The 22,743-nt window shown below is 60.0% G+C and overlaps 1 protein-coding gene across 2 annotated transcripts; it reads right to left on the bottom strand.

Annotated features, from left to right (window-relative positions):
* Positions 1-121: 121 nt before the first annotated feature.
* PCSK7 (proprotein convertase subtilisin/kexin type 7) lies at positions 122-22,737 on the bottom strand. 2 transcript variants are annotated; one of them, XM_026057943.1, is made up of 16 exons: positions 22,732-22,737; positions 20,453-20,947; positions 19,672-19,806; positions 18,987-19,152; positions 16,973-17,063; positions 16,016-16,070; positions 13,906-14,044; positions 12,774-12,874; positions 8,262-8,429; positions 7,031-7,138; positions 5,970-6,072; positions 3,280-3,436; positions 3,025-3,119; positions 2,660-2,753; positions 2,241-2,358; positions 122-2,001 (listed from the first exon to the last, which is right to left on the bottom strand). In XM_026057943.1, the coding sequence occupies exons 2-16, from the start codon at positions 20,933-20,935 to the stop codon at positions 1,591-1,593; spliced, it is 2,424 nt and encodes an 807-aa protein (XP_025913728.1). In that variant the 5' UTR covers positions 20,936-20,947; positions 22,732-22,737; the 3' UTR covers positions 122-1,590. The 2 variants fall into 2 exon arrangements, with proteins under 2 accessions (XP_025913728.1, XP_025913727.1); XM_026057942.1 differs by lacking the exon at positions 22,732-22,737 and adding an exon at positions 21,099-21,772.
* Positions 22,738-22,743: the final 6 nt, after the last annotated feature.

Here is a 22,743-nt window from a genome sequence, read left to right as displayed (position 1 = left end):
CCTTCGCTGGCCCCACGCGGTGGGTGCCGGCTCCAAACCTGGCAAAAACAGAGCTTGTGATCTGCCCTTCCCTCCCTTGAATGGCCTGGGAGGGCAGAGCAGCTACGGACCAGACAGAGGAGGGTTTTTCAGAGGCTTTATTTGGAAAGCTGCACAAAAGGACTTTGCCGTTTAAAAAACAAACCCCAACTTTAAAAAAACAAACCAACGAACCCAGACAGACACATGGACAAACCAACCGTGCTCTCAGACAAGCCACTGCCAGAGCAACTCGAACCTCTCCCTCCCGGCCCAAACCAGGCGTCTTGCACGGTCTTGTCCTTCCCCGACGCTGGGCACAAATTTGTGCCCCAGCGAGCGGCGGGGCAGAGGGCCTCGTGCCGAGACGCCCAGCGGCCGCAGTGAGCTCATGCCGCCACACCTTTGCGTCTGCCGCGGCAGGTGCCGCTGACAGCGAGCAGGGATGCCCCGTCCCTCTGCCCCCCCTGGGGCTCGGGCGCACGCGGAGCTGGGGGCGAGACAGAGGGGGCTCTCGACGCCGCGTGAGCAGGATGGTCGAGAAAGCGCTGCTCCCTTCTCCCTCCCTGACTGTACGACCGCTGGTGCCTGCGACGAGGCGGCAGGGGAGCAGGGGAAGAGTGGAGGGCAAAGGGAGCAAGCGCCCGTGGGAACCAGGCAAACTGGCTCCTGCTTCTAAGCTGGGTGTAACTGGTGGATACTGTCCAGCTTCCCGCCCAGCAGGGCAGGAAACATCAGTGCTGAGGTCCCTGCCGGCAGGGGCAGGTGCCAGGGCTCACGCTGCAGAGATGAGGCTCAGAGCGACCCTTTCTTCCAGGCTGCTGCGCCGCGGGAGCCGGCTGTGCACGGGGCTCCCCGAGCCCCTGCCAGCGAGGGGACGACGTGGAAGAGCCCCCGGGGTGCAGCGGACACACGGACAGGCCCCCCCTGTGCCGGGGAGCCTGCTGGGGGCTTCCCAGTCCGCTGCTCCCCTCCCGGCCGACCCAGGCAGCCCTGGGGAGCTAAGGCAGGTCCCGGTCTTGCCCTGCAGCAGGGATGGCTTTGCCCTCCTCCTCCCTCAGCCTCAGGAAGTGACCCACAGCTGCCGCCGGGGCAGCTGCCGTGGCGTCCCCTCCTTCCTCCCTGCCCGAGCGGGCTGCTCACCGTGGGCCTGAGCAAAGCCACCGCAGGGGCCAGGCATCGCCCACGGCCGCGGGGGAGAGGGGTCGTCGGGCCTCGCGCACAAGGCAGGCCCAGGCAGGAGGAGCAGCTCAGCGGCCGCCACGCGCCCAGGAGGCAGGGAACCATCGGTGCGGGGCCTCGTTCCTCATTCGAAGGGAAGCCCTGAGTGTCGCCGCGGGGCAGGCTCCATTAGGAAGGGGTTTAAGGCTTGCTTTGTTTCCCAGAATGAGGGAAAGGGAAGCTTCCCTTTTGCCGCCAACAGTCTTTCTCCTTCTTGCTGAGCCACCTCCAGTACCGGCTTCAACAGGCCAAAACAGCAATGGTCCCTGGTGGCTCAGGAAGTCTCTGCTGCCCTGTGCTTGGGAATGACGTACCGGGTGGGAGAGAGACAGCCCGAGCCTCCAGCCCCAGCTAGCAAGGCTGGTGCTCCCTGTCATCTGAGAGGAGCTCGGCCGTCGCCTCCCGGCTGAGGTACCCTGCTCCGGTGGGAGCTGCCTCGTGGAAGTTTGCAGCTCTGTTGCTGCTGTGAAGCTTGGGGTGGCTGGGGGTCCAGGACCCCTCCTCCCCCACGTCCTCCTGGGCAGGGCCCGGGTGCTCACACTCCATCTCAACGTCCTCAGCATCCTTCTCCCCGTAGAGCGGCATGGACTCCATCTCCAGGCCGCTCTCCAGGGCTCTGTGCTTCCCGCCCTGCTGGTACCACTTGCAGGCCGTGGAGCCGTGGCAGGTCAGGTCAAGCCCCACGTTGTTCCTGGTCAGGCAAACCTCCAGCATGTAGTAGAAGGTCCAGAACACAGCAAAGCATCCCAACAGCAGGAGGGTCTGCGGAGGTGGAGGACAAGACCCGTTCAGAAACAAAGCCTGTGTCTGTCCCAGAGCCCTGCGCTGTCACCCAGCACGGCCCAGCGGAGAGGACGCAGCGCCAGGAGGACCTGCGACGCAGCCTGGACTGGCCAGTTCCCATTTCTCCAGTCACACCTGCAGAGCGTTGGGGAGCCCCACGCTTCAGCACCCGACGGACAGGGGCCCTGTGCCTCTCCTCAGCCCACGGGCAGGCTTACCTTGAGGGTGTTAGCAGTGAGGGTGTAGCGCTGCTCCTCAGGGATCTCCAGCCCCGGAGGGCACGGCAGGGAGAAGTTGCTGTTTAGGTACTGCCCGCTCATGGCTTCCTCCAGCAGCCTGGCGGACAGAGGCACCCAGTGAGAGTCCTGCAGGCAGGACTGCACCAGGGAAAGGTGCAGGGAGAGTCCCAAATGCCCATGAAGGGTCTGGAGTGCCTTTTGCACTGCAGAAGGTTGCCCTCCTGGGTCAGACGCGGCCAACTGAGCCACTGCGTGCAGCCCTCAGCTCCCCTCTGCCACGCACCTCGTGGTGACGCTGCCCCAGCCAAGCAGTGTGTGCTCAGGCGCTTGCTCTGATAATGTCCCTTAGCCCTTCTCCTGCCTCCCCACTGAGGCAGTACTGGGTTGTGGTCTCCTACCTCTGCCGTTCCTTCATCTCTGCTGGGGACCAGGAGGAGCCGTAGAGGGTCAGCTGCCACTGCCTGAGGGTCCCAGCCCTCAGGCTCTCATCCCCTGGGAAAACAAGAGGCTTGCACCAGTGGGAAACTCGTGCCCAGCAAGGTGTCCCAACGTAAGGCTGATCCCCCAGCAGCCCAGCTGCAGAGCCAGCAGTTCTGCAGGACACGGCACGGAGCTGGGAGCGGGGGGACCTGGGTGCACTCTGGCCAGGCACCTCTAAGCGGGGGTGCTCCATCTCCGCCACAGCGTGCCACTGCCAGTCCCAGCCTCACCACGCTGCCACCACCCCGAGAGACCCCGGGGTACCCCAAAGGGAGGGACTCACCAGTGTCTCTGATGACGAGTCTGTACGTGCCCTGCGCTTCCTCGCCCCAGCACCGGACCGTGGAGAAGGTCCAGTCAGCAAAGCCATTGGGGTCCCTGCCAGAGGGTGGGGAGAAATAACCCATGAGAGCGTAACGTAGCCTGAGCCGCGAGGCCAGACGCAGGCCCTGGCTCTCCTGCTCAGGGCCAGCTAGGCTGGGCATCCTGCTCCCCAGCGTGAGCCTCGCCAGCCCGCCCGTCCCCCCGCAGGGCTTACGAGTCCATGCTCCTGGTGGTCCCTATCAGGGACATCATGCCGCTGGGGCAGAAGAGCCTGATCTCCAGGTTGCCGCGGCGGGGGTGGGTTATGGTGACGGTGACTGCCACGTGCTCCAGGGTTCTCATGCCGGAGAGCTCCAGGTCGGTGGTGGTGACTGGGAAAGGGGATGCAGGGCGTGCTGAGGCTGGTGGCAGCGATGGAGTCCCTGCTCCCAGCCAGCCTCAACATGCCACTCTGCCTCTTAATAGGACACACACATGCTCATTGCGGCCTCCTCACAGCTGCCCCGGTTCCTCTGGTCACCCAGAGCCAAGAGGCAGGAGCCATGGCAGTGGGGGCTCTGCCAAGTGCCCGCCGGCACAGCCGGGCTGTGCTCCCAGGCCTGGTCCCGGTCCGTGCTCTGCGAGGAGCGTCCCTGCCTCCCACAAGCAGAGCCACCCCAATACCTCCCTGGCTAGTGTGGGAAAAGGGGCCCTGGCACGCTCCTTCCCGGGCACGGGGGAGGCAGCCTGGCTCCCTCCACACCGGGCACCCCGTGTAGCGCAGCGCTCGTCACGCTTGGGCTGCTCAACGTACCTAAGGGCTTCTGCAAAGGAAGTCGGGTCCTCCCGGCCTGGAGGCACAGGAGGCCCCATGTCAGCTGTCCTCTGCTCACAGCCACCCTCTGTCCCCTCTCCTGAACTCGGCAGGGACCAGACAGGACAGAGAGGGTGGTGAGAAAGAGGCGAGGAGCAGTTGCTGAGGAAGGAGGGCTGAAAGGTAAGGGCAGCATTAGCAAAGGGACAGCTGACTCCTGGGCTTCTCCCAGCACGTCCAAGAGCAGGAAGACGGATGTGAGCCCACGCTTTCCTCTGCGCACAAGGAGGGAGGCACACACATGCCTCCCCGCACTCTCATTTAGCAGCAGTCTCTTGCCTGCGGCTGAAGCCTCATTTCACAAGCGGGGCCCAGCCAGCAGGTCCCAGCTGCTCCCCAAGGCGCTTGTGCCCTGTAGCTCCCTGAAGTCCTGCTCATGCCCAGCTCCCCTCTAGCCCTGGCTCAGAGCCTGTGGGTTCAGGAGCCCACCCAGAGACTGCTTTAAGCACTGCGATGAAAGAAGCCCTCATCGCTCACCAAACTGTTCCCACCCTGGGTCTGCTAGCTCTTTGCAGCCCTGGAGACTGTCGCCTTGAACCCACAGTTATACAGGAGCCAGCTTTGGAAAGAGGAGGGGGATGAGAAGCCTGGAGTCCAGACTCCCTGTCCCACCTCTAACCATTCGCAGCCCCACCGATGCTTGCAGCCCCAGAGCTGCTAATTCTAGCACCGGAAACCCCATCACATTTCAGAGCAGATTTCAGCCTGTGGCTCAGCCGCCAAGCCCCCTCCAGGCAGCCCCGGCCCAGCGGCAGGTGGGTGCTCCCCAGCATCTTCCCAGCGAGGAGGCAGACGCGTCCCGGACTGGGCAGCCTGCCTGCAGTGGCCAGCCCAGCACGTTCGCTGGCCTCCTGGGGCCACGCGGGGAAAGGGTTAACTCTGAGGCAGTCCTGMGGTACCTGGGGGACAGCAGTGCCCCCGGCCACACATTCCTCTGCACATACTTCTCCAAAGTGCCTCTTTTCTGCCTCTTCCCAACTCTGCTTGCTGCCGAGCTTCCAGCTCCCAACTCCTTTTAGGGCAAAAGGAGCTGCTTGACCTGCAGCCCTCACCAGGAGTACGAAGGTCTCCGGCAGAGCAGGGCTAAGCTGCTGCCAGCCTGAGGGCTAACTAACTCCTCTGTCCCTGCACCCCACGCTGGGGCCCTGCGGCAGCAGCGTGCAGGCAGGGCTGGACTGCCCCGCTGCCTGCCCCGCGGGACATGGACAGGCGGGGAWGGAGAGCACGGACACTGCCTGGGTGCCTCTGCCCGGCACTCCGATGTGACCATAGCCTGCTCAGCCACAGCTTGCTCAGCATCTCCCCGGCCTGCCAGCAAGGAGAGAAAGGGCAGAATCAGCTGCGAGGGGGGCACTGGGTTTGCAGTGCTCCAAACTCTTTTCGGGGAGACCTCTATCCTGGGAGAATGGCCTCTGGGTGCTGCCAACCCCTGGTACCGAGGTGCCAGGAGCCGGGGCAGCGAGGGGTGCAGGGCCAGGCCCTGAGCAGCGCAGACTTGGGGTGGCATCTCCAGGTGCAACAGGGAAAGGGCTGGTGGCCGCAGCGCCGGCGCATGAAGCAGCTGTGCGTGGCCAGAGAGCCGGGCCCTGCTGGGGGGTCAGGGAAGGGCCCTGGGGCTGGGCTGCCCCCGAGCAGAGCTCTCCTTCCCACTGGTAGCAGCCGGAGCAGCGCCTTGTTTATGTGGACAGCGGCAGGCCAAGTCGGGAGCTGGAGCATTACCTAAAATGGTCAAAGCCAGGCGAACAGGTCTGGCTGTGGCCCAGCCTGGCCGAGCTTGCTAATGCCTGTCTGGCTCCTCAAAGACATCAATCTATGGGATGGAGTTATCCTGCGGGAGCGGGGAGGGGGCGCAGATCAACAGGCACAGATCCCCTGGGGCAGAGCAGCGGAAACAGAGAGGAAAAAGCCCAGGCATCGCAACACTTAACCCCTTCGTGGTCTCGTGCAGCCCCGGGCTTGCCCCGAGCAGCACTGCTGCCCTGTCTGGCCGCCAGCCTGGCCAGCTGTGGCGTGCACAAGCACGTGCTCTCGCATGGCACACCTGCTCTTACCGTTCCACGCGACCTCCAGCTCCTGCGGGAGTAACGGGATGCTCTTGCCTTCCTTCAGGACAGGGCTGATGTACGAGGCGAGGTATGGAACGGACTCCCAGATCTGTCACGGGAAAGGCAAGAGGATTCAGTACGAGGCTGAGCGCTCCCTGCACATCTACCTCTAAATCTCCCATCACTCTGGCAAGCCAGTCCCATCAGTAATGCTCCTGCCGTGTGTGGATGGGGGCACAGCTTAACGCTCTAGAAACAGCTCAGGCCCAAACGCAGCATGTCGGGGGGGATGGGGACAGGGCCCAGGCCGAGCTACAGCAATGCTGCTCTGGGCCACGCGAACCAGGGAGGTGTGCAGCGGCTGGAGCAAGTGCTGCAGGGCTGGTGAGGAGGGGCCACACGTCTAAGAGTGCGAGCCCCAAAGCCCTGCAAGCACGGGGAGCAGCCTGAAAATCCACAGCGAGGCAGTGCTCAATGCACGGGTGAAGACGAAGTGCCGAAGGGATCTGCCCTGATCTCCATGTGGTTAAGGGCACAGGGAGGAAGAGCTGGGGACTCCCCTGCCTGCTCTGACCATGCAACTCCCTCTGCAGCCCCAGCGGCCCCCAGGACACAGAGCCCGGAGCTGCCAGCTGAGAACGGCCTGTTGCCTTGGGGCACGGTGCCCTCCCGGAGCCCGGTGCGCAGGGAAGAAGGTGTTGGGGCCGCTGATGAAACTCCCCAAGCCATGAATCAGAGCTGTCGTCTCCCAAGAGCAAGGCTCTCGCCCATGGCTATATATAGTGCTGAGAGAACAGCAGCTCGGGGGCAGGTTTCAGGCATTGCCGAAAAACTCATTACTTCATGCCAAAAGCAGCCTTGTAGCGAGGCCTGGCGGGACAACGGCCGAAGCGCTGGCCCTGAACTACCACAATGTCACCGCCACCGGTGCTGAGCTCTGCCCTTTGCSGAGGGACCAGTAGGCAGCTGTTCCCAGTGCAGGCACAGTCCCTGCCACTGCCGTGGGTCTGCTCCACACGCCCCTGGGGAAATGGTGGGGCTTGCCTGGCCACAGGGCCCTGAATTACCTTGGCAGCATTTACCAGCCTCCAGGCGTTCAGCAAGCCAAACCCGTGCTGATGACTGTGGCTGAAGCCGGCCTGGTTGATGTCCCACTTTGCATGACGATCCTCGTACTGAAAGGAAACGCAGGGCATGTGGTTACCCTGGGGCACATGGGCAGCCCTGCAAACCCAGAGCGAGGGGAGCCCATCCAGGARGGAAGGAGGCTCAGAAATATTCTGCAGCAGCAGGCAAGCAAGCCCACATGGCCTTATTAGAAAGAAACAGGTTGACCTTTGTTTGAAACATGTCCCAGGACAAACAAGCTTCCCAGCTCCTCAGAAAGGAAATCAAGCAGCAYGAAAGGGCACAAATGCCTCTGCTCTGAAACATCACAGCTGCTCCTTTTCCCCTGCCGCCCAAACCACGGTCTGCAGGATGGCAGAAGCCTTGGGGAGAAGGAACCAGGTCCCTTAAATCAACAAGAGCTGGGTGGGGATGGATCTGGGTCCCATCACTTATCGAGCTGTAGTACTCTGGCAACACCGGCTTGCAGTTGTGGAAAACACTGCTCTGTGCCAAAGCAAGTTTTCTCTTATATATAACATTAGCTGGACGTAAATTCCCACTCCCCCGAGGGGTACGAAAGAAGCCYGGCCCCTAAGCCGACTCGGACAGCTCCAGCCAGTTCCCACTCCCCCTGTCCACAGCGAGCTCCCAGTGGGTCAGCTGGAGCTCTGCCAGAGGCAGTGCCCAGCGAAAGGAAGGGTTGTGTTTGCCGCTGAGCTCTCTGTTATGTCTGTTTCCAAGAGCCTGACTCTCTTGAGAGCRCAAGGACCAGCCGGAGCATGGCAGAGCTCCTGGCTTTCCCACCGCACAGACTGCCAGGTGGCATTGCAGAGACACGCGCCAGCACTTTGGCTCAGCCAGCCACGCTGCACATGCACCCGCTCCTGGTGTCTGTGGGCAAGGAATGGTGAGCCTGTGGAAGACCTGTACACTGGCAGATGGAGGCATTCCTGGAGCAAATACCCCATTTGTTATCATGACAGAGGAAAACGCCTCAGCTGCATTCCTGCAGGGAACAAGGGGTGAGGGGAAAATGCAATCCACTTGCCGGAAGCCAGACAATGGAGAGATTTACAGAGGGGCAGATAGACCAAAACAAGGATGTGCACAGCAGGGCCACGGCCGTCCTGCAGCATCCTTGAAGAGAAGCCGTAGGAGACGCGCCAGCAGGGAGGGCCGTTAGCTCACCTTGGTGGCTGTGAAGACGATGATGTGCTGGACATCTCGCCAGGTGAGACACGGCCGCACCTGCAGCATCAGYGCGATCATCCCGGCTGCAAGAGGAGCAGCAGCTGACGTCCCCGTGTGGCCCTCCGTGCACCCCGTGCCCTTCTGCAAATCCCAGTCTGTCGTYACCTTTGGAGAAAGAGGAGGAGAGAGGTCTCCTGTCAGGCCCACTGGCTGCAACGCTGGGGTGGCTGGGCTACGTCACTGCTGTGCATGCTACCAGGGGCTGGAGCAACCACGCRTGCAGCCCCGTCCCCGTGCTGCGCTCTTCCAACACCAGCTCTGTGGGCAGCCCACGCCTGGCCTGTGACACAACTGCCAACAAAAGGCCTCCAGAGGGGCGCCCAGAGAGGGGCACTGCCCCTGCACCGCGCGAGGGGCACAACACAGCTAAGAAATGAGCAGTGCCTAAATGCAACGGGCAGAAACAGGGCCAGGGGCTGCACTCCTGGCAGAGAGCAAGGCAGATGGCAGAGGGGTTGTGAGTGAGAGCGGCCCAGGGGCCCTATGTGGAGGCCAGAGTCCTAATTTACTGCCTGAGCACCCCCAGCAGTGTGCAGGATGGTGCACAAGCTGGTAGGTTTTCCTGACAGCCCTGTGGTGCTGAGCTATTGCTTGTGCGTTACGATCAGCAATACTCATGTAATTGTTATTGCTCTACCACAAGCCTGGTGAGGAGGAAGAGATCCCCCAAGGGCTGGCTGGGAACAWGAGCGAGAGGTTTGGTGTCAGGACGTTGGAGCAGGAATCAGAGCGCGACGGCTCAGGCACRGAGAACATTGCCACATGCACTGCTGAGCTGAACAGCTGGGCTTCCCCGCACCGTGCTCAGCACCGTGCCGGGATGTGYGGAGGCCTTTAAGGGGGAATGCAGGCACTCACACAGCACCTTCATGCCCTTCCTTAGGAGAGCTGCTGCGTCAGAAGGGAATTGAGGCCTCCTGCTCCTCTGGGGACTGTGGCTGAGTGCCCGTGGGGACACCCCCTGCCTCTGTGCGACCACGCGGAAACCAGGGCAGAGAGAGGCGAGCTGGGTTAGCAGGGCAGTGCCCCAGCATGAATGCAGCTCGCCGAGGCCGGCGTCCAGACTCTGGTCCCCTGCGTACAAGGCTTTCAAACAAAGCAAGGGAGACAAGGATCAYTGGATGCCCACGGATTTCCCCTCTGGAGCTAAGACACGAGGAGGTTGTCCCAAGCCCCTGGCCTGCATGAACCACATCTAATCTGTCAGTGTCCCAGCCAYCTCCTCTGCACCAGCAAACTTCCCCCCAGTCAGTGGGGAGGAATTTGCAGCACACGGGCTTTTCTCTGTGGTTGCTGAGATCAGGCTCAGAGACAGGAGGGGCAGCCAGAGATCCCGTCATCCTCCCTCAGCCAAGACCAGAACAACAACAACAACAGCGGGGCAGCAGGAGGGGGAGAGAGTCAGGGAGTAGTTGCTAAAAAGCCTGGAAACATTTCCCAGGCAGTTCCTAGCCGCGACATGGGTACTGAACAAAAACCAGTACCAGGCAGGCTGGAAAACAACACAGCTTCCTTACTGAGAGGTATCGCCCTGTGCTGGGAGAGGGGATGCAAGCAGCCTGCTGAGAGGTTGAGCAGAGTGGCTGTCCAGGGAACAGCACTTATAGGGAGCTCAAGCTCACCACAGAGATCCCTGGGAGACCCTTGTTTCAGGGACGACATGTCCCTGGTGTAAAATCATGAAAGCAGATAGTTTCCTTTGCAGAGAGAGAGGGGCTGAGCCTGAACTAAACAACTTTGGGAGAAACTCAAGGCGGTTACAATTTGGGAGAAAAGAAACCTTACGGGCAAGTTCTGCTTTTCAGCTGTCCCCATGTAACCCTGGCTTGTCTTCACCGCTGACCACAGAGTCACACCAGCCCAACTGGGCCTCCGCAGAGAGATCATACAGGACTGCGCAGGAGCCTACAGAGCCTCAAAAGAGGCATTGGGGAGATTCCCAAACTGTGCCTTGTTTGCTCCTTGCCRTGCTGGAGGCACACCATCTCGCTGTAAACCGAATGCGTCCATCCCCCTCTGCTCCCAGTGGGGAGACATCCTGCATTGCCAAGGCTGCAGTTTTTGTTGCCTTCTATGTTCGACTCCAAACCATTTTGTCAGCTGTTAACAACCACAGTTTGCACTCGGACACTGTACATCCTACAAAGAACACCCCAAGCAGCATAAACTTTCAGTAGGAAATGCAGCTAGTGCCAGAAGCCGTATTAAATTCTTCCCATTAAGGAAACCACACAAAGTTTATAGTCTGGAGAAAGAAAGAAACCCAGCAGGCAGCTGCTGAGAAGTTAACTCTGACATCACTGAAGCACAATTAAAAGGCATTTAGGAACAGAAGACGACCCTCCAGAAAAAGGGGTGTGTGAGTTTTAACATGACATAGGCTCACTGCAGGAGYGATCACATTACTGCAAAGAAAAAGAATGGCTCTCCAGCACATGTAATTCTTAGGCTATGCATGGCATCTACTTCTGGTTCCCTGAGGGAAGACCAGCACTTGCATTATTGTCGCACAAGGCCAGTATTCAAAATGAAGGGGCATTTGAGACCTTCAAAGTTATCTCACCAGCAGCACACTTACAGGAAGCTGCACATAAAACTGAAAACCTATAACTCCTGATAAAAGTACAGTAGAGCCCTTACTTGGCTGCTGTTCCCTTTTTCCCTAGTGTCAGTAGTTTCCAAACCAGCTTGGGACAACTCAAATTATTTCTGAAAGGAAACATTAGCTCCAGTCTGGGCTTTACTTTCCCTGCTGCAAGAGCTGAGCCRTTCCTCCAGGCAGCTTGTGCCACGCTCTAGCTAGACACAGTGATTTCTGCGCTGGTTCTGGACTGCACGAGGGGCCAGCGCAAGAGCTTGCTGTGTTGTAACACAAATTATATTGTACAAACCAGGTAGCTGAGCAACTCAGGCTCTCTCTGTTCCCTGGCATGTTCCTCTACTTCCTCCTGTCTTGCTTGGGCCCTCCCTGTTCCCCTACTTTACCTAAAACGCAGGGAAGCCTGTTTTACATGCCTGGATTTAGCTCCTCTCTGGCAGGCTCGGAGGTGCAGTCACACTTCCCAGCTCACAGGAGCGCCCTAGACACCATCCTTCATCCATCAGGCCCGGGTGCGGGACACACAGAYCCCCTAACAAACACTGCCTGAGCAGGATCTGGACGGGGACCCTCCTTGGCTGACACAGACCTGCGCTGGGCATTCATTGCCACGTCTGCTTGGCCAGGAAAGGCCAAAAGCAGCGTGCCTTTGGGAACTGCCTGTCCCGATGGGACACCCTCCTGGTGCCTGCCAAGTCCTGGACAACCCAATCCCAAACATTCAGGCCTGGGAGCTAGTGACGTTTACACCCAGTGGCCCTATGGTGGCTTGGGCTCTGCCATCCCTGGTGGCCCCACAGGACGGGGCAGCACAGAGCCACAGGGGCTGGTTAGCCTGACAGCCCTCTGAGTGCACCAGGACCATGGGAGGAACACGCTGGGTCAGGCCTGGGGCTGGTTAAAACAGGCCTGGCTGCTTGGCTCAGGGAGAAAGGACATTTTGTTGACAAGAAGTCATTTTTTGGCAAAAGAAGGAAAAGTTGATAAAAATATTCTGAAAAAGTCAGCTAGGAGATGACACATTCCAGAGCAGAGAAAGAGATGTGGCCAAGTAGTTTAAAGAGCCCGATGCTGCTCCTAGCCCCCAGYGCTTGCCTGTGCTCTCACGTTCCTTCAGTGCAGAGGTGACACAGGACAGCTGGGCAGGATGTGCCACAGCCTGAGCGGAGCCCAGCTGAGCTGTGACGCAGCCAGCCCCTGGGTGGGCTTCCCTTCCGAAAAGCGAGCGTTGGCACCAGATTCTCGCTGCAGGCTCCCAGCTTGCTGTGCAAACGGGGCACGCACACAGGTGAGATGAAGAGCCCCTTTCGYCAGCTGTCACCAGTGTCCCCAGGTGACATTCCCAGGGACACAGTGCAGAGGAATGTCTTAGGGGTGATCCAAGCAGCCCCCATCCCAGAAGATGCCTCTCTACAGTTCCCAGCAGCACAGGGCAATGACACAAGGAAAAGCAGTCCCTGTCCTTTGGGTCTGACATCCTACCTGCACTTGAGGAGGCAAAAATGTCACACACAAAATCTGCATTTGGGGCCAGCAACTCAGTGTGCCCATGAACGTYGTTGCTGAGAGAGGGTCAGTGCACTGCAAGTTACAGGCTGACAGACGGTAACAATGGGGGGAACAACCAAAAATAGGAACCTCCCTCTCAGAGCACTATTTATGCAGGACCTAGTTAAAAACCGTGTTCATTCCCTGCCTCATGGAGGAGCCCAACTACAAACCTAAGGCAGCTGTGTGGCAGTCAGATGAGCCAGAGGTTTGTCCCTTGTCYGCCCAGGGCTGTTACAGCTCTGCAGCCAGGTGTGGCCAGCAGAGCACGGCGGAAGGTGTGTGCCTTGCACGGTACTCACAATGCTCCTCATCATCTTGTCCCCACCGCTGAAGGTCACGGCCAGCATGGAGGCACACTCCTCAGCGTAGAACGGCATGGAGCCCATCTCGTCCACTGCGCCTGTGAAAAAGCAGAAGGCATCAGACCGTGTGAAGCCCTTTTCACTTTAACCACTGAAACTGCAAGGTGATGAGCCTCTGAGGGTCTGGTCTTCTAGCTTTGCTTCTTCACGAACTCCCCATCTGCTGCCATGGTCTCTGCCCATGGATAGACTCTTCTCTTGACAGGCCTTGAGCAAAAGCTAACTCTCAGCCCATCAGTCCCAGCCYGGCTTCATGAGTGCAACTGCTGCTTGATAGGGTTTCCAGCACACCGGGATTGCTTTCAGTGCAAACATCCCCAGTGGAGACAAAGCCCTCACAAGGCCAACTCCTGGGAGCTGGGCAAGGAAACCAGACCCAAGCCCGTATTTTTCATGGCTGGCAGATCTGTAGGGAAGGCAGCCACAAAAAATAACCTTTCACTCTGCTTAATATTAAACAGATTTTCTACCCCCCATGTAGCTTCTGCTCTCAAGAAAATAGATTAGATGTTTCTTTTTTAACATACATAATGGAAATGCTGTATTTCAGGTCACTCCCTGAACAGGGCAGTGTGTCTGTCACAACCCCTGGTGATAGATGCCAGAACACAGGCAGGAATTTCTTTGGCCTCTTGCTGCTCTGCAGGTCAAAGAAAACTGCAGGCTTGAGGGCTGTGGCCCAGCGCCTCTACACACTGCCATGTGCTGTCCTGGAGGGCAGACATTTTCCCACAGATTCCCACTATCCAGCTAGCTTCTGGCTGGGCAGGTTTTGCACTTTTGGGATGATCTCATTTTTCCATGTTGGGAAGAAACGAGATGGAAAGGAACTGCGGATGCTCTACTGCAAATGGGCCATCGGGGGCTTCTCTTCCCATGCTCCCCAGAGCAGCTGGCACCTGGCAGGCTCCCTCCTCTGCACAGCAGCGACTGTCACTGCAGCGTGGCAAGACCCCGGAGGGCTCYGGGCAGGAGACAGCGACCTGAGCTGCAGAGCACGGCCTGCTAGCGCAGGCCTCCTCCCCGAGGCAGCAGGGCTATGCCAACAGGCGTGCACACCGGCACTCACCTATCGTGACAGTGTAGATGGAGTTGGCATAACCGTCGTAGTTGCAGTTGTCACTGTGTTGCCCACCGTTGCCACTGGCCACTACGAAAATGCTCCCAAAGCCTCTGCGACCCGCTATCACGCCGTGCTGCAGGGCAGCCTGTGGAGGAGAAAAGGTCACTGCTCAGGGCAGGTACACAAGCTTCCCCTTCCCACGCGTTTCCCTGCTGACACCAGGGGGTTTCTGCCAGAAGGCACGGCTGGCCCACCTGCCTGTAGGGCTCTCCTAGACCTCGTAGCGCACCTCGCTGCTAACCGAGGGACGGACGGACGCAGGCACGCTCCTCTCCTGAGCTGGCTGTGAGGGGGAAGCGTTAACCCTGTACACTGTGCTCACAGGCACAGGACGTGCTAGAAAGCTGTGTCCTGGCATCTCCAGTGAGGAACTGGAATCCCTGCTCCAAGACTTCAATAGCCAACCCTGCCAAGTACTCGGGGTGACAGCAGGGCCAGCCACAACCCCTCCGGGCTGTACTTCACCCGGCTCGCAGAGTCAGGGATTTGTGTCTGTTGAAGCCCTGACCAGACACTGAGGTTCCAGCATGAGTGTGTTATAAACGCAGGGATGCGGCCAACACCATAGTTGGGGAACAGCCTATCTATTGTTTACTATGATTTTAAGTGGATTCTGCATTAAAAAAAAAGAAGAAAAGCAACCTTTCAAGCAACCATGGCATAAAGACTGACCAGATTTTGAACTCCAGAGGAAACACAACASGCCCAGCAGGGTTCACTCTGGAATTGGCTTTGCTGTAGCATCAACGCTTTGCTGCTGACAGAGGCTACCTACAGATGTGGCTATTGCCCTTCTGTAAGTCCACAGCCCCACATACACTCGGGCTTCCCTTTGCTGAGAAACACAACTACATCAGCGCCGCTTGGGAAGCTCATTTCCAGGCTGACACCTTGCGCAGACGTCATCCCTGCCCAGACAAAGGACACGTGTCTGATGGATGAGCAAGGCCTGCTAGAAGCACACCCTCCTCCTCTGCCCTCCCTTCGGCAGGTAAAGGCACACACTGCATTGGCCAGAAAAGCCCTTCAGATGCTCTGCTGGTTTAAAGCAAGCTTTGCCTGTGCTCTGTGTCTCAGAGCTTGTTACGGCTGTCTCTGCATGCAGAAGAGAATAAATTAACTTGCGCAACTGGAAGCCATTTGTCATAGTGAACTGATACCTCAGTTGTCAGCATAACTCTGAACAGCACAGTAACTGCTATCTTGTGGTTAGAAAAATACAGCAAAAGGCTGCCAAGCGAAACAGAAATCAAGCAGAATCGCATCCCACGAGCAATGCAGTGTCAGTTTTGGGGCTCCCTCGAGTGAGCCCTCGCTGCAGCAGCTGGGCAGCGGGAGGCAAGCACAGGCAGGCTGGGCACATTTTGCAGGAGGTTCTGCAGGAAGGGCTCTGCGAGTAGGCAGCACCTTCCTGGAGCAGCCGGGCAGGGAGAGGAGCAACACATTCTTGCTGCCTAAAGAAAGGGGTTGCTAGTCCGGAGTGTGATGCTGCACATTTCCCCCTGCTGCTCTGGGGTGCAAACAGGCGCTGGTCCCAAAGTTACTGCAGTCCCCAGGAGCCTTTCAGTCACCCCAGTGCACATGGACTCTGCAGAGCAGTCCTCCTGCTCCCCCCCGCCATAGTCCCACTCAGTGCAAACGCAGCCATCTCCCCAACCCCTTCCTTACTCCCAGCATTTGAAGGCACATTCCCTGCCTTGTGAACCACCCCTTAGCGTTGGGAATGTTTGGTCTCCTGAGTGGAGAGCATCCCTTAGGTTGCAAAAGGTGCCAGAATAATCCCACAGGTTGCAAAAAGTGCAGCATTTTCCTGATAAGATCACAGCCTTTCCTTGAAGAGCTCATCTAATTCTGCCTAAGCACTGCCCTCCTGCAGCAACGTCACCTCTCCCCACCACACAGCAACATGCAACACCTCCGCTGGCAGCGATGGAAGCAAGCAAATGTGTGCTGCACCACAGCAACACCCCTCCTCGCCTGTTCAGGCAGGCAAGAAACCACAAGCACTACAGGGCCAGGCCGGGGGCTGACCTGGGCTGCTGGAACTGTTTTATACCTTTCCCAGTTGATGGGGGCCATCCACAGTTTTCCCATCGTCATCTGGACCCCAGCTGCAAAGAGAAACACCATGAAGTATCAGCCCCAAGAGTCGCAGACAGCGATGCTTCCTCCTGTTAGTTTGCCACTAGAGTGAACTATGAGCAGTCACCAGTTACTCCCAGCACCGTGACGCAGATCTGAGGGTGCTGTACTTTCCCGTCTGTCAGGTTGGCCCCTCACTGCTGGGATCTGGCCATCGTGTTTGTGCTGTGCCCCTGGGGCAGATTCCAGTGGACAAAATGTTTGATTTTTTTTAGCATCCAGCTTCCCACACATTCCAGTCCCCGTCACACCGCTCAGCCAGGGGTCCCTGACCCCTGTCCCTCCGGCATGCTGTGGGGCACAGTGTCCCTTCAGCACAGCCAGTCTCTTGGAGGTGCTGGAGTAATGCACAGAAGAAGACTTTCTAACCACGGGCACCACACACAGCTCAGTCCAGCTCTCCAGTAATGGGAACATTGACATTACTTTCAATAGCAGTAATAAAGAGCCCTGCCTTCACGTGCCTGGTGGAAACCCTGTCCCAGTTCAGCTGCGCACAGACCCTGAGAAAGGCTGACGGCAGGGCACAGGCGGGCACCGAGCCAGGCCTTCCCACTCCTGCCCTGGGGGAGCAGGGCACCTGCACTGTGCCCTGGGAGAGCACAGGGAGCTGCCACCGCGCAGCCTGGCGGTGTGCCTACCGCTGAAAGCAAACACACACGCCGCAGAAAGGCAGCCCTGGTTTTGGTGCCCCCTGACGGGGCAGCTAATTGGGACAGCAAGAGGAGAGGAGCCGCTGTGAGCGTTCGGACACGGACAACGGCTGCGACCCTGCCCCAAGGCAAGGCGGGGTGCAGGGCCTTTCGCTGCGCCTCTGTGCGGCCCGGCTCCCTGCACGGGCTCTCGGGGCAGAGCCTGCCTTGGCGCTCACCTGCAGCTGTAGATGTCATTGATCTGATAATGCTTGTTGAAGGCGATGGCCTCCATGCTGTCGGTGAGGGGCCCGTCCAGCACTCGGATGCCTGCAGGACAAAGGACAACCAACACGACCAAAAGGGATCAAAGCAAGCTGTATAAACAGTGTGAGCAAATTCCTCGGCAGGTTCACGCCGGGGACACTCACTCTCCCAGCCTGACCAAACCAGCTCTCCCGGAGCTGTAACCAGAGATAAGACTGTAGGGACGGGATTCAAACGAGGGTCCAAGATTGCAGGGACATCCTCACGCACAGCCTGGGATCTCAGTGCTCCACATCCTCTTTCAGACACAGCTTTTCTGCTAGGCTGCAACCCCAGCCCATGAGCACTCCAGTCCCACTGCTAGAACCAAGCTGGTGACGGGGCAGCACAACCAGCCACCAGTTGGGCACCCCCGAGCCCTCCCCACTGCCCTCCACAGGCTTCTTCATGTCTCACCCTCACTTGCCTGCTGAGGAAGGGCCTGAGAGATGTAGGACATCCCTGTTACTGTGCTCAGGCCAGCAGGGCAAGCCCACCTCCCCAAGAGAACAAATGAAGGCTTAAAGCTGAGTTTTCAGTGACCCAAACAGTTGATAATTACACAATTTTGTATCACAGTTTAGGCTAGCAAAGAATGTTACAAATGGGAAACAGGCACACATCTCAATTAAACAGTACAGCCACCCACTCATTTCTGCTCTTGCTGGCACAGCACATGTGGCAGCGTTTTACTGCCACATCCTAATCTTCCCCCATGGAGGAGCTGAGCAGCCCAGGTAGGGATGTGCCGGCTCTCCCTGCCCGGCTGGCACTGCGCTGGCTCCAGCACTGCCCCACGGCAGCACACGCCAGCCTGGCACTCTCTGCCCCACCCAGAGCTCGAGGCTGCCCCACGGCAGCCGCCCCGCCAGGCCCAGCACAGCTTTGGCGATACCGAGCTGAAGGCCACGGAAGTGCCAGGTCCCGCCTCCCCGAGCCAGGGTCAAACCCTCCCTATTCCCAGTGCTGCAGTTTAAACCATGAGTTCATGTTTCCTTCTGCCAGCTTGGCTTTGCAGCAGTCCCTGTCCACAGCCTCCCAGGCAGCCCGGAGCGCAGGGACTCTCCCTGTGCCGTGGCCTGGGTGGCTGCCGGGGACGCGCCCGGGCAGGGGGAGGTACAGAGAGAGCCGTGAGCTGGGCACGGGCGCACGGCTGCCTTCGGTGCCCTCGGGCGAGCTCCATGCCCTCAGCATCCTACCAGCACCCCAGGGCACACCCTGCTCTCCGGCCCTGCTGCTACAGGGGACTGGCGCTCTTTACAGGGAACGTGGCACCATCTGCCGAGTGCAGGGAGAATCACATCCCCGGCGTCCTGGGCTCCGCCAAGGACGCATCCTGCTGGGCATGGAGATCTCACCTCCCTCTGTGAAGGAGTGTGAGAGCTCCAGAGACCGCCAAGGCCACAGTGGCATGTTCCCTGGCTTTGCACAGGACAGATGTGCAGCCAGACCTTTGCTCCCCGTCCATCTGCAGGAGACAGACTTGAGACCAAGGGCCTGGGGACGGTGAGGGGATGGGAAACGCTTGCTTCCCAGGCTCCTCCAGAAGCAACTTGCGGTTCTGCACCAGAACAGGCATGTGTTTGCCTGGCTGCAGCCGGGCACGTTCGCTCGGCTTGGACTGTGTGGTAAGGGTGTGGGTGTGCCACAAGCTCTGCGAGCTGGGCAAGCGGTGTGCGGGCAGTACAGTGGAAAAGCTCCTCGAACACACACCTCTCCCGCACTGCCAGGAAATGGCTCCTCTGGAAGCAGCTCAGGTGGATGCTGGTTCCTCCCTCAGACAGACAAACCAGTCTGAGCAGAGCCCCGGCTGACTCAGAGCCGCTTGGTCATGGGGCTTGGTCAGAGCCAGCCCTTCCGAGGAGCAGTGCCCTGGCAGCACGGAGGAGGAGATGAGACAAGCGAGGCACAAGCTCAGTGTGTCGGGGTGCCACAGCATACGCTTACCGGCAATGCGGCTGCCGTAGGCAACTCCCACGGTGCAAAAGCTGTTGTTTGGCACAGCAGCAATCTCCCCTGCGCAGCGGGTCCCGTGGTGGTTGCCGTTCTCTTCGTCAGGGTGAGGCATAGGGTCAGGGTCATTGGAGTTCAAGTCATAGCTGCCTTCTGGGCTCTGAAAACACACCCACAGTCACAACTCAGGGCTCCGCTCTTCTCTCCTCAGGAAAAGCAGGACATAAAAGCGTGCTATGAGGCCTAYCACCCAGCCTGGGAGCCACCAGAACTTGGAGACTACATCCATACAGGGCTGCAACTCAAGACTCTTATCTACTGCTGTGGGAGAGGGACCGAGAGAAGCAGCTTCAGCAATGTGCTGCARACCAGGGGGACACCAGGTCTTGTGCCTTAAGCAGCCTCCTACCAGAAGAGCACAGGGTACAAACACTGGTAATCCTGCCACTTGGGTGTAAAATCTTCCCAGGAAAAGGTCTGCACTCCCTGGCACTTCCTGCCCAGACCAAGCCCAGGGTGACAGCCTGGGTCAGGCTCCGTTTGCAGCTGGGCACCGACAAGCTCCTGCTGYGCTCATCAGGCAGCTGGAGGCCTGCGCAAGCCGTGCCCCCAGCGTGAGGCTGCCTTGCCGAGTGGCCAGTCTGCTCTCGTGCCCTCCCACCGCAGAGCCGGCACTCACGTAATTTGGCTGTATGTCTTTGATGGTGTGCTCCACACCGTCGTCCACCACCACCACCGTCACGCCGTGCCCCGTCACGTTGCGCTCCCACACGCCTGTGACGTTGATGTCCTTCCCGGGGCTCTTCCGGTTATTCTAAGCACCAGAAAGAAGAGTGAGAGGAGAGCGAAAGCAGAGCAGTGGGTCAGCTCTGAGGAAAGGGGTGCCGAGACCTTTCAGGCACTCTGGCTACAACGTGTGGGGCCGGGGCAAGGCTGGGAGCGCAGGAAGCAGCCTGGGACAGTCACTAAAGTTTTTTCAGTGCAGACAGTGAGCAACGGTGGCTCAGGCCACTGAGCGGAGTGCAAGCGCTGCAGGACAAATAGCACGCTGCAGCCTGCTAACCGAAGAGCCAGCGTGCTCCAGCTGGCTGCACGCCACCTCGGCCTCGGCTGGGAGAGCTGCCGGGCTGCTGTGAGACAGGGCAGGGGGTTGCCTCTGCGCGCAGCTTTGCCTAGCCAGTGCGGGGGCTTGCGTTGCCCCCCCACCTGCCTGTTTCCATCAGAGCAAGAGGCGTCTGTTGCAACAGAAACACCTCTCCCTACACCGGCACTACCGCTGCGCGCGGGAGCCGTCCCCTGCCCTTGGTGCGCCAGCACACAGAGCGCAGGGTGAGCTCTTGGCAAGCTCGCTCTTCGCTGCAAGGGCGGCTAGTCACCATTTTGCCCACYGCGTGACAGCCCATTCGTAACCACACGGACAACTGGGCTGCTAGCAAGAAAGGAGCAGGGAGACCACTCACCAGATGCCACTGCTGGGGGTATTTGGGATCATTAAAGTGCAGGCTGCGTTTGGAGCGTTTCAGAAGCTTCTGTTCCGAGTGCCACCGCACGCTGTCGTGCTGTGCAAATAAAGCGTCCACCGACCTCCTTATTGCTTCGGGTTCGGGGGCCGTGTGGCCGTCGGGCTGATAGGTGAAGAGGTAATGGCCCTTGAGCTCCCCAATGCGGCCCATGTTCACCAGCCCCGCAGTCCGGGCCAGCTCCTCCGCCCGCTGCTCTAGTTCCTCCTCTGGCACGTCCAAGTTCACGGCCCACGCCAGCTTGCCGTGCCTGTGAGCCGTGCCCYGGCTGTCAGTGCCGGCAGCGAGCTCTGCAGCGCGGGAGAGTCCGTGTGGTGAAACAAGGGGGATCCAGGCTGCACTCAGCCAAAGGCACGTGTGGATACAGAGTGTGGCCTCCATCCCTGCGCTCCATAGCGGCACCCTCCACCTCCAGTGCGGCATCAGACAGGTGGGCTGCAGACAGCGAGGAGCAAGGGTGAGAGCCGTAGCSTCTCCTGAACATCCCACTAAGCCCCGCGGCTCCCGTCCGGCCACACCAGGACCTGGGTCTGCCACCAAGCCCCCGGCACAGCAAAGACCTCCTGGCAGGGAAACATCACCATACCTTGCCAACACGGTTCCCGCACCAGCAGTACCTCCAGCTCCTTCCTAACCACGTCACGCTGGGAGGCCGCCCCCAGGCCAGGCAGAGACCAAATGACTGTCCCTGGCAAAGGCAGTAACTGCCCGCCCTGCCCGCTGGGATCACGGCCGCGGGGGCAGGCCCGTCCCACAGCCAGACGCGACCCTGCTCCCTTGCGAGCGCCGGCACTTCTGACTGGCGGAAGAGAGGCCGCTTCCGTCTCTTGCCACGTCCCAGGCTGCGCTGCAGAAAACGCGCATGAGACTACTGGCGTGCAGCTCCCCGCGAAGCAAACCTCACAAGAAATGCCATGCGGCGTGGGATGCCCACATCTGAGAACCAGTTCCTCTTCCGGGGAGTCCCACCGAACTTGTTCCTCACCACATACGTGCCTGGAGGAACCTGCTTTCCACCCACCATTGAATTGTCAGCACCCTCTGAGAGCCTCCGGTTCAACGCCCCCTTCCAAAGCGCCGGGACTGCAGTGGGGTGAAGTGCCCCCCATATCCAGCCCAGGTCACTTCACGCACCCACCGGTGCATCCCAGCCCTGCCCAGAGCCGCAGGTCGCCCCACGGGTCTGGTGTTAGCGGTTACCCCAGGCGTCTTCCTCTCCTGCTCATTTTTTTAAGTCAACTCACCAGCTGCAGTTCCTGTCAGACACCACGAGACCAAGGCCCAGATCTTTCTCCCCAACCCACCCGCTCTAACTGCCCATCGCTTCCTTTACGCTCAGCGGAGAGACACCGGCACCTCCAGAGAGCAACTCAACGCGCTGAAGCCCTGGAGTTAAATGGGATGGACGCAGCACGCCCAGCTCCACCTGGYCCGAGGAGCCAGGGAAATTCAGGAGGGCAGACACGCCTGGTGCCAGCCGGGAGCGTGAATCACGGCAGCCCAACCTCAGGAACTAATTAGGCAAATCAGCTATTGCTGGGCAGCGTTTCAGGCAGGGCACAGCGCGTTCCTGCCCCTTCACTTGGCATGACAGCCCGAGGCAGGACTCACGCCTGCCCCGCGGGCGCCGGGGAAGCGGGGCTCCTCCGGCCGCGGCCCCGCTCCCGAGGACACGCGCGGCGGCGGGACATGGGCGTTTCGCTCCGCGTCCGGCCTCGTGCCGGGCAGGTGCCTCGGAGCGGCGGCAGGCGAGGGGTCGCTCCAGCCGCCTTCCCAGCGCGGCGCCTCCAGGCGCCCCGCCAGGCCGCGGCCCACCGTCCCGCTCACCCCCGACCCCCGCGGGACCGAAACCCCGGCCGGGGCGACCCGGGGCCGGCACCCGCCGGGCGCTGGGCTCCAGCGGGCGGAGTTTAATCCCGGAAAGTCCCCTGGGATCTTGGCTGCCCCGGAGGGAGGCGAATCAATGATTAACCGCGCTGTTAACGATTAGCCGCGCAGCGGGCGCCGGGCCGGGGGCCTCCCGGCGCCTCCCCGGTCCCCGCGGGCCCCAAAGCGTCACCCGCCGGCCCCGGGGCTCCCATCCTGCCGCTCCTCCGGGGCGGCCCCCGGTGTCCCCGGCCCGGGTGTCCCCCTCCGGGTGTCCCCCGGTGTCTCCAAGTGTCCCCTTGCCCCGGTGCCCCCCCCCCGGCCCGGCCCCCCGGGTCCCCGCCGGCGCTCACCGGGCGGGGCGC

This window comes from Apteryx rowi, unplaced genomic scaffold, assembly GCF_003343035.1.
Source record: "Apteryx rowi isolate R43461 unplaced genomic scaffold, aptRow1 scaffold_141, whole genome shotgun sequence".
In the NCBI taxonomy this organism is placed as follows: Eukaryota; Metazoa; Chordata; class Aves; order Apterygiformes; family Apterygidae; genus Apteryx; species Apteryx rowi.
This window is presented reverse-complemented; position numbering and strand designations above follow the sequence as displayed.